The sequence below is a fragment of the Pseudochaenichthys georgianus genome, chromosome 13 (assembly GCF_902827115.2).
Source record: "Pseudochaenichthys georgianus chromosome 13, fPseGeo1.2, whole genome shotgun sequence".
NCBI classification, from domain to species: Eukaryota; Metazoa; Chordata; class Actinopteri; order Perciformes; family Channichthyidae; genus Pseudochaenichthys; species Pseudochaenichthys georgianus.
Window position 1 is genome coordinate 34,582,392 of NC_047515.1, and position 12,916 is coordinate 34,595,307.

The window sequence follows — 12,916 nt, forward strand, 5'->3', positions numbered from 1 at the left end:
CTTTACTGCCTTGAGAAAATATTGTTTGTTTCAGTGCATATTCTTTAAAGTTACGTGTGTGTGACAAATTGAAAAAATAACCAAAAAATACTAGGCCTATTTGATTATTGATTAATGTGCTCAGCACTCCACTGTTGCAGTTTGGTTTATTTGCTCTACTTTATATACTGGGTAGCTTAACTTATTATAAAATATGATAATATACTGTATGTGTCAATTTATATGTTGTATTAAACTAAATCTGCTAAATAACTTGTAACTTAATAAGTAAATACATTTAGTGGAGTAAAAAGTAGAAAGTAGCATAATGTGAAAATTATAGAATAAAGTACAAGTAGGGCTACATACTCAATAACTAAAAAGTATTAGTTATTGAGTAAATAGTTACATAACATCAATGTTTAGTGGTATGAGCATCAAAACACAATATTGACAAACGTCATTGCGCAAGTTGGTAGCTACAACAGAGCAACTGCAAACAGCCTGGCTAATAATTGTATTTAATGATAAATCACGGTATGAACGAAACTGATGGATATCATCAAACCTTTCACAATGTAATGATTATGTAATATTAATGTATTTTGTTGCCTACATAACAATATTGTCAATATCCTGACCTGACATCAAAAGCACCCTGGCAACGGTAGCCGAGGAAACAATACAAATGTGATTGAATAGAACCAAAGCATTTGTATCAATAGGCTGCATTTGTAGCATTTTATTTTGGAAAGCATCAACAGGAAGTGGTCTTAATTTGGACGCTGGGGTGGCTTGACGATGGTAAAACGAGCCCGAAGCACGTCAAGACTTTATGGGATGGGAACAGACGAGTGTGTCCCAGTTCCTGCCAGTGTATTGTGACGGGCAGACACAGGAGGGATCCGCAGAGCTCATGCCGAGCAGCAGGCACACTGCAACCGGCGGGACGGGAGCCTTGCGGGGGTCTGGAAAATGGGAGCGGTGAAGTGAAAAAACGGCCGAGAAGCGGACTGTCTGGAGGAAAGGCACCAAAGTAAGTCCACGTAACTTTCTCGGTACAGAAAAGTAATGAAAAAGCAAATCTTTTCATATTTTTCACACGTTTGTTTCCGTTTATCAGAAAGTGGTTTTGTTAACTCTTCGCCTTTCAGCAGTGTTACGATAGTTTCGGACACAGAGCTGTGGTCAGATCAGGTTTCACGGTTGCCTCTTGGTTTTAAGAAACCGCCCCTGCGTGGTGTCCCATAGTTCTGGACTGACCATATCGTTAACCGCAAATTATTCACACACGGAAAGAAACGTTACGAAGTGTGCAAACTCTTGCGGTGCCCATAGTGGTGACATGTGGAGCTGTGATTGACAGCCAAGAGGGGCGGGGTAGACGTTAAAGTTGTTATAGTATAAGTACTCATAGTGATAGGCTACTTGTTCTGGGTGTTTTATCCAGAAAGGCTGCAGTGGAGTCCTCCGGGGTTTGCCACGTACAGCTGCAAGAAATTTGATCTGCGGAGGTGCCCATGCAGTGAGAGTACACCGGGTTGACGTCCCAGGGCAGCGGTGCAGCGTGGTAATGCACACAGGGCAGGACACATCGGTCACAGTTAGTCACACTTTTTATGATGTGGTAGTCTGAAAAACAGCTGAAGACAGACTGTTAAACTGCAAAAAGAAGAGTTTAACTAGGGTTTCATGGAAAAGGTCCTTCTGATGGACCTATGAGTTAGTGGGGGTAGGCTACTCAGTAAAAGTAGAAAATACTAAATCTTAAAAAACACCCATTTACCAGTTAAGGTCCTGCATTTAATTAATGTGTATAGTGCTGCTAGATATCTTAACCTATAACCAATGTTTTTTTATAATATTTATATGTTGTATTAGCCATAAGCTTAGTATTAAACTAAGGTTGTCAGATAAATGTAGTGAGTAAAAAATACAACATTGTCTTCGAAAGTAAAGTGATGTAGAAGTTTTATTCCACCACTGGACACATTGGTAGAATACTTATGAATGTTACTTGTTTTTAAGTAGCAATACTGCAATGATAAAAGGTAAAGTATTATTTAAATAGGTATTACTAAGTATAAGTAGTAGCAAACAACTTTATTTTCAAAAGTTAAAACACTAGTTTCAGAAAGACCCTATTTTTGTTATATCATTATATTTTGGATTATTAATACTAATGGATTAATGATGAAATAAATTACTACTTTGTAATACACATAGTTTAATTTATAACAAACTTCTCGCAGGTTTTGTTTATGTAAGATCTTAATTCACAGAATGTGTAACTAAAGCCAAAGTAGCATGAAATGGTACATAATACATCCCCATAGTCCTTAAAAGTTTTGGCCAATTTATACTACTCTATTAAGTTATAATACTTCAATATAAAATGTCTTATTGGGTCAAATGATAGGAACAGATACACCAATGTGTTGTCATAACTGGTACAGGCTTGATTCAGTTGGGGAATATATCCAAAATGACCAAAAAGACATAGGCCTTTTTACACATAACAACAAGTCTGGGCACCTTCTTGCCAAGGATCACTCTACTGGGTAGTTATCTTATTTCAGTACATTACACTGTCTCATTGACAAAAGTGGTCATTCGATTCTGGCCATGCTGTTAGCTGCACCTTCAGTGAATCTTTTACCACTTTCTGTAATACTGTCTCTTCTAACTTTGCTTGGATTTACTCTGATACATTTGATCAGTCTCCTTTCTTGTGAACCTATTTATTCACTGTAACTGTAGGCGTCCCATTGATGCACTCAAGTGTTTTAAAACACTTGAGTGCCATCAGTTTCTTAGACTCACGCTTCCCCCTTAGTGTTGTGCATTCATTTGGCTTAACAGGATTAGCACGGCATCCATTTTTTAAATGTGATAGTTTTAGCCTTAAGATTTCATTTAGGGGTCTCAATAACATGAATAATAGACAACAGGAGGATTTTATAAATTGAAGGATCAGTGCTGTTTGAAAATACAGAAATGTGTTTATTAGGAGAATTAAGTTGATATTTTGAAGATTTACACTGCCATAAATGTGCAGTTTATTACTTCCTTGCACACATTTAGATAAAGAAATGCAAGCTGGAAAAACATCTTGTCAAGACATTAGATAAGTATGTATGAGTAAGTAAAAGTGCTGTATTGTAATGGATTTTTGACACACTAAATGATTTTGTCTCTACACTGATACCAAACTATGGTAATTAGATTATCACAGTAGGCGAGTTGGGCAAAAGTCTGCTTGCATTTGCCAGGAAATTATCCTTTTGTAAAGAAAACACACCATGCAAAGTAATCACTGCTGCGGGAAAGAAAATAAATAAGAGCTAATGGCCGATGATCCTCTGAGAACAGCAGGATGCCAGGTTATGAGGTGCCAAAAGACCTCTGAAAGTGAGAAGGTGTTGGGGCGTGATATCTCACATGCATTTGCCAATTGTCCACTCAGAGGGTTTGTAGCTCGAACTGCCGTTGCCTTTTGGGTAATTGCAGTAGTTAGAATGTGTATGATTTGAAGGCAGCGGCAGCAGCAGTTTGCTGTTAGCTGACATTTATTGGTGAGAGGTCGAGAGGAACAACTGGTGCGGAGAGTTCCCAATCCACGCCGAGGCAACAGATGGAGCAACTGATGCAGGAAAGAGAAGGCGGTCCAGACAAATGTGGCCACAAAACCACACAGAGGTGACGAGCGGCTGAAGACCAGTGTGGTAGACGTAAAGAACGTGTAATCGCTCGGTTTTACTGGCAGTTTCTCATGTTTAGTCTGCATATTGCCTCTGTGGTTTCCTAACAAGGCTGATCCCTTTGAAGCCTGTAGTTTGCTTGAGGAGAGACAAAACTTGTAATTGCAGAGAAGGCGGGAGGGACCTTTATTATCGTATTTCACAACAGCTAATGATGTCATACACAAGAAGAGTTGAGCCGTTTAACTGTACATTTGAAAAACATGTATCGACACACTATGTTGCGATACACATAGAGAATTCATTCATCACGGTTTTACCTCTGTCCTTTTACGTGTGGTTTATTCTGTGGGCGGACTATTTCGCTTCTGAGGAGCTCAACCAGAAAAAAAGCTTGTTAAATTGTGTTCAGTGAGTGAGAGATTTGTGTCCTCAGCTCAATTTGACAGTCATAAAACTTGGCTGCTTGTGTTTGGTCAAAACCTGAAGCTAGAGAGACTCTGGGAATAAAATGGATTCTTGCCTTTTAAATCATGACTTTTACACGTTAAAAAGTGAACCCCAAAGCAGTCTCAACCAACTTAGTTTATATTCATATTACAAGTTACAGCATTACAAGTTACACCCTTTATGTAGAATACATCAAACAATGTTTTGCTATCAGTGTTACAAGTAGGGTTGCAAAGGGGCGAAAGTTTCCGGTACATTTCCGGAAAGTTTCCATGGGAAGTTAAGCTGGGGAATTTTGGAAATATTCGATGCAAAATTAAACAAAAAACATGACATTTCAACAGATTTTTTTTTTTTTTTTAAAGTAGAACAGAACAACTTTTAATTATTTTATTGAACAATTATTTGTTTCATTGAAGAACGAAAACAGGAATGTTGAGTTAAATATTACTCATCTGTGCATGTGATGGAGGAATGGAGGGGGTGTGGTCTCAATAGCCATGCAGTAAGCAGTTTATGCTAAAATATACTTTCCCCAACTACATTTAAGTTCCCAATGAAGAGCCAACCTTCAATTTTGAAATGTCCCAGTTTATTCCCGTTAATTCCCATGGAAAGTTTCCATCTTTGAAAATTCCCGGAATGTTGCAACCCTAGTTAGCAGTAGTCAGGGGTTCAGGGGTCAACACAAAAGAAACACGACACAGAGGTGATCAGCTCAGACTAAAAGACTTTGAGCCACAGTAATCAGCCTGTATATGTTGACCCACTATGCAGCTATGTAACCTCATCCTCTTACATAAGCCAAGATGAATAACCCATCTATAATCTATATACCTGATAACAGCCTGAGTACAATCTCACTGCATACCCCAAAATGAGACAGAATGAAAAATAAATGTCAGTTCAAGGATAAGAAAGCATTGTTATTTTACTTTTTACATATGAACAAGTAATTCCCTGGGAGGCTGAATTTGATTATTAAAAAAATACTTAAGTTGTGAACAAGTGCTCACAGCATTGCATTATGGGACATATGCTGTAAAACTCTGTTGTATCTTTAACTCGCTTTGCTGTGTCACGCCTCGGCCACTTGATCATTACTGTTCATTTCTACCTGTTATGTAACTCTTAACCTAATTTTCGTGTGTGTGTGTGTGTGTGTGTGTGTGTGTGTGTGTGTGTGTGTGTGTGTGTGTGTGTGTGTGTGTGTGTGTGTGTGTGTGTACACGTTGCTTGAGTTGAACTGGGTAAGCTCTATTCAGCTCTTATTTACACATAGAGGGACAACAGCAACAGCAACACCTAAAAAAAGGTATTTTTCTCTGGTTTTAAATAAAAAACATGTGTTGAATTTTATTAATTCACTTATCGTTATTTGTACAAATTTCATTTACCTCTCTTCTTTATGTATTTTAAATCAATCTTACAAATTATTGATGCATATTTTTCAATAGGCTTTGTTACCTTTTTTTCATTTTGAGGCTTTCTGTATGCTTTTTTTTTTTCAAATGCAGGGCTTTTATATTTATTTCACTAATCATATATTTGTGCTTTTAACTGCCTTATGCATTTTTTTATTAATCTTACACATTATTGATATATTTTGAATGTTCAAGCTTTGTTTTCTTTCTTTTTTGGCTTTCTTGTATGATATTATTTCAGATATTATATTTTTGGATTCTTTTTTTTTTTTTTGTCTAAATGCTCTGAGGCTTAGAGAATGTGCTCATAAAGTGGGCAAAACAAATGTTTCCTAATTTTAAGATAGTACAGTGTTTCTATATGTTAAGGGCTTTGATTTACAACCATGCATACTCATTCCAGTGAGTAAACTGAGAAAGTGCAAATGAACTCCTTGATCAAAGAAATTAGGTCACGCCCGTTGGGAAGCCAAGAAGGAGGGGAATCGGGGCTACTCAAGTAGCCGGGATAAAAGCTCAAAGTCTTATCACAAAGATTAACAAATACCTAGGAGATGGCATTTGAGCAGGAACAGCTCCTCTTATTCTGAAACTACCAACAAGGTGTTCTGGGAGAGTTTGGACAAGGCGTACTGATCTAATCTGTTGATTGGGGTTTTTTCTCAGATGGTGATCGCAGTTTGGAAGCAAATTTGAACATGATAAAGACTAGGGCTGCTCAATTAATCAAACTTTTATCAAAATTGTAATATGGTCTTGTACATTTTCCAAATTGTGGAAGCTCAATATTGTTAAAGGCTAAAAATGTTTTAAAATATCGTTCTGTATTCAGTATTGTGGTGCTTGCAAAGATATCCGAGCCAACTAGTGTTCTACAAAGTAAACAAAACATTTGTCTCATACAGATACTCTTAAGAAGATCACACCATAATCATTTTAATATATTTTAAAGGTGGGGTAGGTAGGTTTGAGAAACCGGCTCGAGATACACTTTTTGTTATATTCCATGGAATGCTCTTAACATCCTGATAGCAATGAATATCTGAAGTGCTTTGACAAAAAATCCATACAAAAATGTCTTCTCTGTAAAGAGCACGACCAATCATCTGAGCCGGCCCGGCTAAAGTAACTGGATGGCCTACCTGCCTGTCAGCCTTCCATCTGTGCACAAACTTATCTCGTGCCCTCATTGGTCATGTGCACGTTCGTGTGTGTTGGAGGAGGGGCTCTGTAAGGAAGTGGCAGATTTTTTCCGGTTGTGTATTTTCAAATTCTAGGGCACTCGAGCTGGTTTCTCCAAAATTACCTACCCCACCTTTAATGATGATGGGAGTAAGGATGCAAAACCAATCAATCCCTCTAAATCGCAATATCAGTCAAAATTAGGGATGCACGATATTGGTTTTTTGAAACCGATACCGATAACTTCCTGCTTCTCAAGACCGATACCGATAACCGATAATAATATAATATATATATTATATATATTAAATGTACCTGTAGTTTTTGCACACCTGGTGGTAAAAAAAAGACTAGTAGTGAGCAAATGACATGAGCATTACTACTATGAACAAAACTAACCCTGGGGTCGTCTCTGGCAAACATCAGGTTGGAAGTATTATAGCTCGTTGCCTTCTTCCCTCCTCGTGGAACTTCTGCATTGCATTTGTTAATACAAATAGCAAGCGAACTATCTAACTCTGAAACTTTGAAATAGTCCCATACTACCGACGACATGTTTGTTTACTGTCCTGGCTTCACGGCCGCACACCACTTACGTCACAGCCAGGCATGAGTTAGGGAGCGCTGGATTGGTGAAAAACTCCCCTCTTCCTAAACCACTAATACCACAGTACTGGCAAAACGGGAGGAGCCAAGGGAAAAACAAGCGCCCCTCATCCCAATCCACCCACACCGCAGTATTTTTTACAAAACCTCTCTAACTGACATGTTAAAAAGTTATGTAAATATTTATGTTTTCCAGAGCATAATGGCACTCCTCCTTTGCCTTGGCCTGTCGCTGCTGGCCTCTGTCCAGTCCAGCAACGTCAAGAACTGCCACCACGGCTGCCACTGTGAGGTGGAAAGCTTCGGCCTGTTCGACAGCTTTAGCCTGACCAGGGTGGACTGTCGGGGGCTGGGACCCGGGACCACCATGCCTATCCCCATCCCACTGGACACCTCCCACCTGGACCTGTCCTCCAACACCATGGGCCCGCTCACCGACACCATGTTGTCCGGTCCAGGCTACACCACCCTCGTTAGCTTGGACCTCAGCAGCAACCTTATAACAACGGTCAGTCTTTAAAGGAGCTCTAGTACATCATGAGGTTATGTTTCCTTTGACTTTAATGACACATTTGTATTTATAAAAATGAAAATTGTGATTTATAATCAATAAAATGTGGGCTTTTTTAGCTACAGTGTGGTATATTTGGACACAGCCTCTGGCAAATGCTAGCAAGTGTTAGCTAACTTTAGATATATATTGTTGTGGTTCACTCTTACCTCTCATTTACAGTGTTTTTTAGCTGCATCAGTTTTCAGGGAAACAGTGTTAAACCTTATTTAATATAACTCCCAAGCACCCAATGGTAGAGAGACATAGTAAGCAGCTCAACAGTGAAGGTCTTAGCAGCAATTAAGCCAGATATGGGTAGTGGAGTAAAAAAAGTAAAAAGAATGATTACGGATTCATATTTTGGGATTTTTTTAATACATTTGTGTGTATTGTGACCTGCATAGACTTGCCTATCTACACAGCACTGAAAAAAGTTATACAAGTTATTTCAATGTATCTTCACATCTGAAAAATGTACCTGGCCAATGTTTTACGGTTTCCTTTCTCTTTCTCTCAATCTTGCCACATTTTCAGATAACAGCCAATGTTCTGTCCAAGCTGCGTTACCTGGAGACTCTGGATCTGAGCCACAACAACCTGCAGAGCCTCTCTCTCGGCTGTTTCTCCGGCCTCCCATTGGCTGAAGTTGACCTCAGCCACAACAGCTTCCAAGAGTTTGACATGGACGTGTTCGCCACCAAAGTAAATGGTGAGCCTGTCAGCGTGGATCTGTCTCACAACAGGCTTGTGTCAGTCTCCACGACTTTGCGTGGGAGAGAGCTGCACATTCAAACCTTGAATCTGTCAGCAAACCGGCTGCTGAGTGTACCGGCGCTGGCAGGACTTCCGCTGAGGTACCTCAATCTGGATGGTAACCCCATCACACAGATCAAGGAGGGAGCTTTTGCTCAGCTGAAAAATCTAGTTTATTTATCCATCAGTGGCCTCCAGGACCTTCACGAGATCATGCCAAACAGCTTCACGGGCCTCCTAAGCCTGCAAGTACTGGATCTCTCAAACAACCCCAAGCTCAAGACTTTAAGCCCCGCAGTTTTCAGCGGACTGGACTCCCTGCTGGAACTGAATTTATCTGGCTCTGCTGTGGTGTCCTTGCCAAATAACATGCTGACACACCTGCCCAGCATTAAGAGTATCACATTAGGGCGGAGCATCCAATGCTGGAGGACACAGAAACAGGGACAGTTCCACCGGCAGCTTGGACAGGTCCAACACAACGAGGTGCTCAGCTGTAATGTGGAGGGCGTCGTGTTGTAGGAACGGTGCCTGTGGAAATTGACCAATCCTTAAAGGGGCCAGTATAGTCCATCAGAAGTGCTTGCCAAGTGGTCGAATAGCTTCAGAAACCCCCCTCACACCAACAGCTTTCTGACGCTGGATATAACCATTAGCCGCGTTCACACTGCGGTACTTTTCCCACAAAGGTTCATGCGAACTTAGTTCATGCGAACTCTGTAGTTCGCATGAACTAAGTACAGATCGCGTTCACACCAGAAAAAGTCTCTGGGGGTGGATTAGGCAAATGAAGCCGCTGACGTCACTTCTTCTTCTTCTTCTGCTTTGGGTTTACTGGCAGGCCGCAAACCACTTCACGGCGTATACTGCCGCCCAAAGTCCCCGGCCGGAAGTCCCCGGAGTTGGGGAAGGCTTCAGTAGAAGCTGCTGGGAGTCCCAGCAGCTTCTACTGAAGCCTTCCGAGTAAATCGCAAGAACGCCGACACCGCCTCATCTCCACCGCTCCCATGTTTTATTTTGTGTTGCCATAAGTTAGTCTCTCTGCGTTTCTGCGCTGGACTAATGCTAATGCTAATAATGCTAATGCGAGGATAATAAAATGGCGGCTTCACAAAACTTTTTGGGAGTTTTACGGGGCGTGGTTTGCAATCCGCCCAGCCAATCAGGAATATAGCTCTTTTCTCAAAAAAGAGCCGCTCGAAAGTCCCTGCTCTCTAGCAGGGACTTTCGAGGGGGTAAAAAGGTTCGCATGAACTACTTTTAGTACCGGCTCTTTTTGGTGTGAACGCGATCATGAACTAAGTTCGCGTGAACCTTTGTGGGAAAAGTACCGCAGTGTGAACGCGGCTATTAACACTTTAGATTTTGTACAACCACCTTCTGAGAGTATAACCACACCAGTACAATCCTAAAGCGAGAGCCGTGCCTTATCTGCTCTGATATGCAAAACACTTTTTTGTTACTTTCACTTAATTACCTCTGTTCCAAGGTGAGCTTTTGGAATATGTCTTAAAGGTTTAAAGTAGCCTACTCAAACTCTTGACAGAAGTATAAAAAAATGCTGTTACCTTTCAGAAAAAAACAACTTAAAACTGATCCGTTTCTTTCAACCTTTACATTTAGCCTGAACTGGTGATAATTTTTCATAAATCCAACTTTTTGAGTAATGTTCATACTGTTTGTTATGTACTTCATTTAAAGTGTGACCATATTAAGAGCTTTTTTGCACTCAAACCAGTTGTGATGTGTTCTTAAATGCACATACATAGCAGTGTAATACAAAACCTTCTGTGCATTGCTCTCATATCCACACTGATTGTTCTACTCTTGACCACTAAGATCATTTTATTTGACTTTGAATGTGATGCTTTATTTGAAATGTTTAAAGGGATAGTTAGATATTTTGGGAAATGTGCTGATTTGTTTAATAGCCGAGCGCTAGATGAGAAGATTCTGATATTAGTTGGTCCAATATGAAGCAATATAGCCAACAACATGCTAGCTTAGCACAAAGCCTGGAAACAGAGGGAAACAGCTAGCCTGGCTCTGTCCAAAGAACTTCTTGAGCTCACTAAATAACTTGTTTGTTAAATCAATACGGAAAACTAAATGTGAAAACAATGGCTGCGGTTGTAGGAAGGTACTATTTATTGGACTTGCAGTGACTTCCTGTAGTCTTTTGGAATTTCCCATTGAACTGCAACATGTTTTCTTTATGTTTCAGTTGTTGACAGATCAAAGACATTTAATTTAACCTGTTTATTTAATAAATGTTGTAATTTTTAGACGTAACCACATAAGCTGTTCTCCCCGGTTTCCATTCTTAATGCTAAACTTAGCTTCTGGCTGTGGCTTTATACTTAACACACATACATTAAATTGTTGTGAATCTTCAGATCTAACTCTAATCAAGAGAGCTAATGTGCATATTATACATTATTGTATTATATATATGTCCCAAAAATGTCAATCTGTACAATCCAAGTACTAGTTCTTTATTAAGCTCGGTCTGGGTGGGAAACTTACACTATCTTCTGTAAGTGATGAGGGCAAAGATATTTTATTGTTACGACCATTTCATTACTTGAATCTGACCTCCTGTCCTTTATGTTTGGAAAACTTACCTTCATAAGGACTCTTAGTTTGGTGGCCTTTAGAAATAAGGCCTGTGCAGCCTTTGACTCACTGTTCTGTTTGTCTTACACGTTACACAATGGCAGCGAACAGGCCGTGACCATGTTGACCAGCAGTTTATTTTGACCTGCTGGCAAATCATTCTCCAGTGGAACAAAATGCGTGTTTGCAAACTAATTGACCAATGAAGTAAATCAACATTCTCTCAATAAGTAATGGCAAAACACCAAGCTGCACCTTGCTGTTACGTGTAACTTAGCATTCATGTGGTTTTTCTGTGGACATAAGAGGACGAACAGCCTCAAGACTGCATATTAGGGGTTTTGAATGTCAGCAATCTGTGAAAAGCTTGGGGCTTTAGTGTTTTGGTTTTAAAGGACATCCACCTTTTCAGTTGGTTAAATGAAAGTCAGAAGAGCCCAGTCTTGGTGTAGAAGTTTATATTTATATGTATGTAACTATGTGTATATAACTTTATATATACATGAATCTTGTGTGTAATAAATTGACTCTTCTCACACTTTAAATGACTGCGGTTTGTTCTGTTGTGATGTAATAACCTCAACTATTCTTTGGTGCGTAAGGGAAGGAGCACAAACTCGTTGCAAAACCAAGACAACTCACATGTCAGCGTCAACATTTATTTAATATTGTGGTAGAGCCTGTTTTGCGTGCGTCCGTCCGTCCGTCCGTCCGTCGATGAGGGTTAAATGCCACAGCATGCCAGTTGAAACAGTGAACGATCGCTATTGTGTACTTGTACACTTAGGGTGTAATGGTATTATACACAAATATTGTAGGAGCACAGAAACAGTGTTCAAATTCTGCTTTTACTAACTTATTTTGGTTGTGCTTACCTTGCAAAGTAATGTTATAAGTGTCAAAGGAATGTTTTAATGTAAATATTAATGATAATATTGTAGCGTGTCCAAGTCAATAGTTATGCCAGTTATCAGATGTGCACAGTTTAGTACATTTGTAAAGTTATTTAGGCAATGTTGTTTGTGGGAGTTCCAGGTGTGTGTGTGTGTGTGTTTTCGGTGTGTGTGTGGAGGGAGTACGAGACGGTAGGAGTTGTCTTCGAGTGTGGGGAAAAGTCATAATGAGTGTTATGCTGCGTTCAGACCGGACGCGATGCGAATATTCGCTTCGCTCTAAACGCTCCTATCGCATCGCTCTAGTCGCTCGAGTTTCACCGCGGCTGCCAGCTGTGTTTACTCGCATCATTCAAACAAGACGCGCTGGCTCGGGAGCTACAACTACAACAAAATGAACATAATTTACCGTGATTAAATTGTAATACACGTTTCTAAATGATGCCGACGTAACAACATACTGATACCGGTTAGTAAAAACCATGAATTAATGCTTTGACAAGTCTGCAGACAGACGGCAGGCGAAAAACCTTTTAGAATGCTTGTTTTCTGAATGGAGATTGGGTCGACCAGGCTAAGCTAACGTTGTATATGCTCACTCCACACTCATAACAACGGCCTACAGACATAAATAAACCAGCGACTGTATTCGCCATGACACAGGACAGTCTGTGGTTTGTCTTGTTTAACTTTTGTACAGTTTTCTGAACAGATATGAGGAGCTGTTGATCTCTGTGTGCTAACAGCTAATGGCTGATG

At 40.0% G+C, this 12,916-nt stretch overlaps 1 protein-coding gene across 1 annotated transcript; it reads left to right on the forward strand.

Moving 5' to 3' along the window:
- The first annotated feature begins 779 nt into the window (after positions 1-779).
- Positions 780-11,809, forward strand: tsku (tsukushi small leucine rich proteoglycan homolog (Xenopus laevis)). Its single transcript, XM_034098125.2, has 3 exons — positions 780-1,015; positions 7,539-7,850; positions 8,430-11,809. Exons 2-3 carry the CDS (start codon positions 7,545-7,547, stop codon positions 9,168-9,170), a joined length of 1,047 nt encoding a protein of 348 aa, XP_033954016.1. The 5' UTR covers positions 780-1,015; positions 7,539-7,544; the 3' UTR covers positions 9,171-11,809.
- The last annotated feature ends 1,107 nt before the right edge of the window (positions 11,810-12,916 follow it).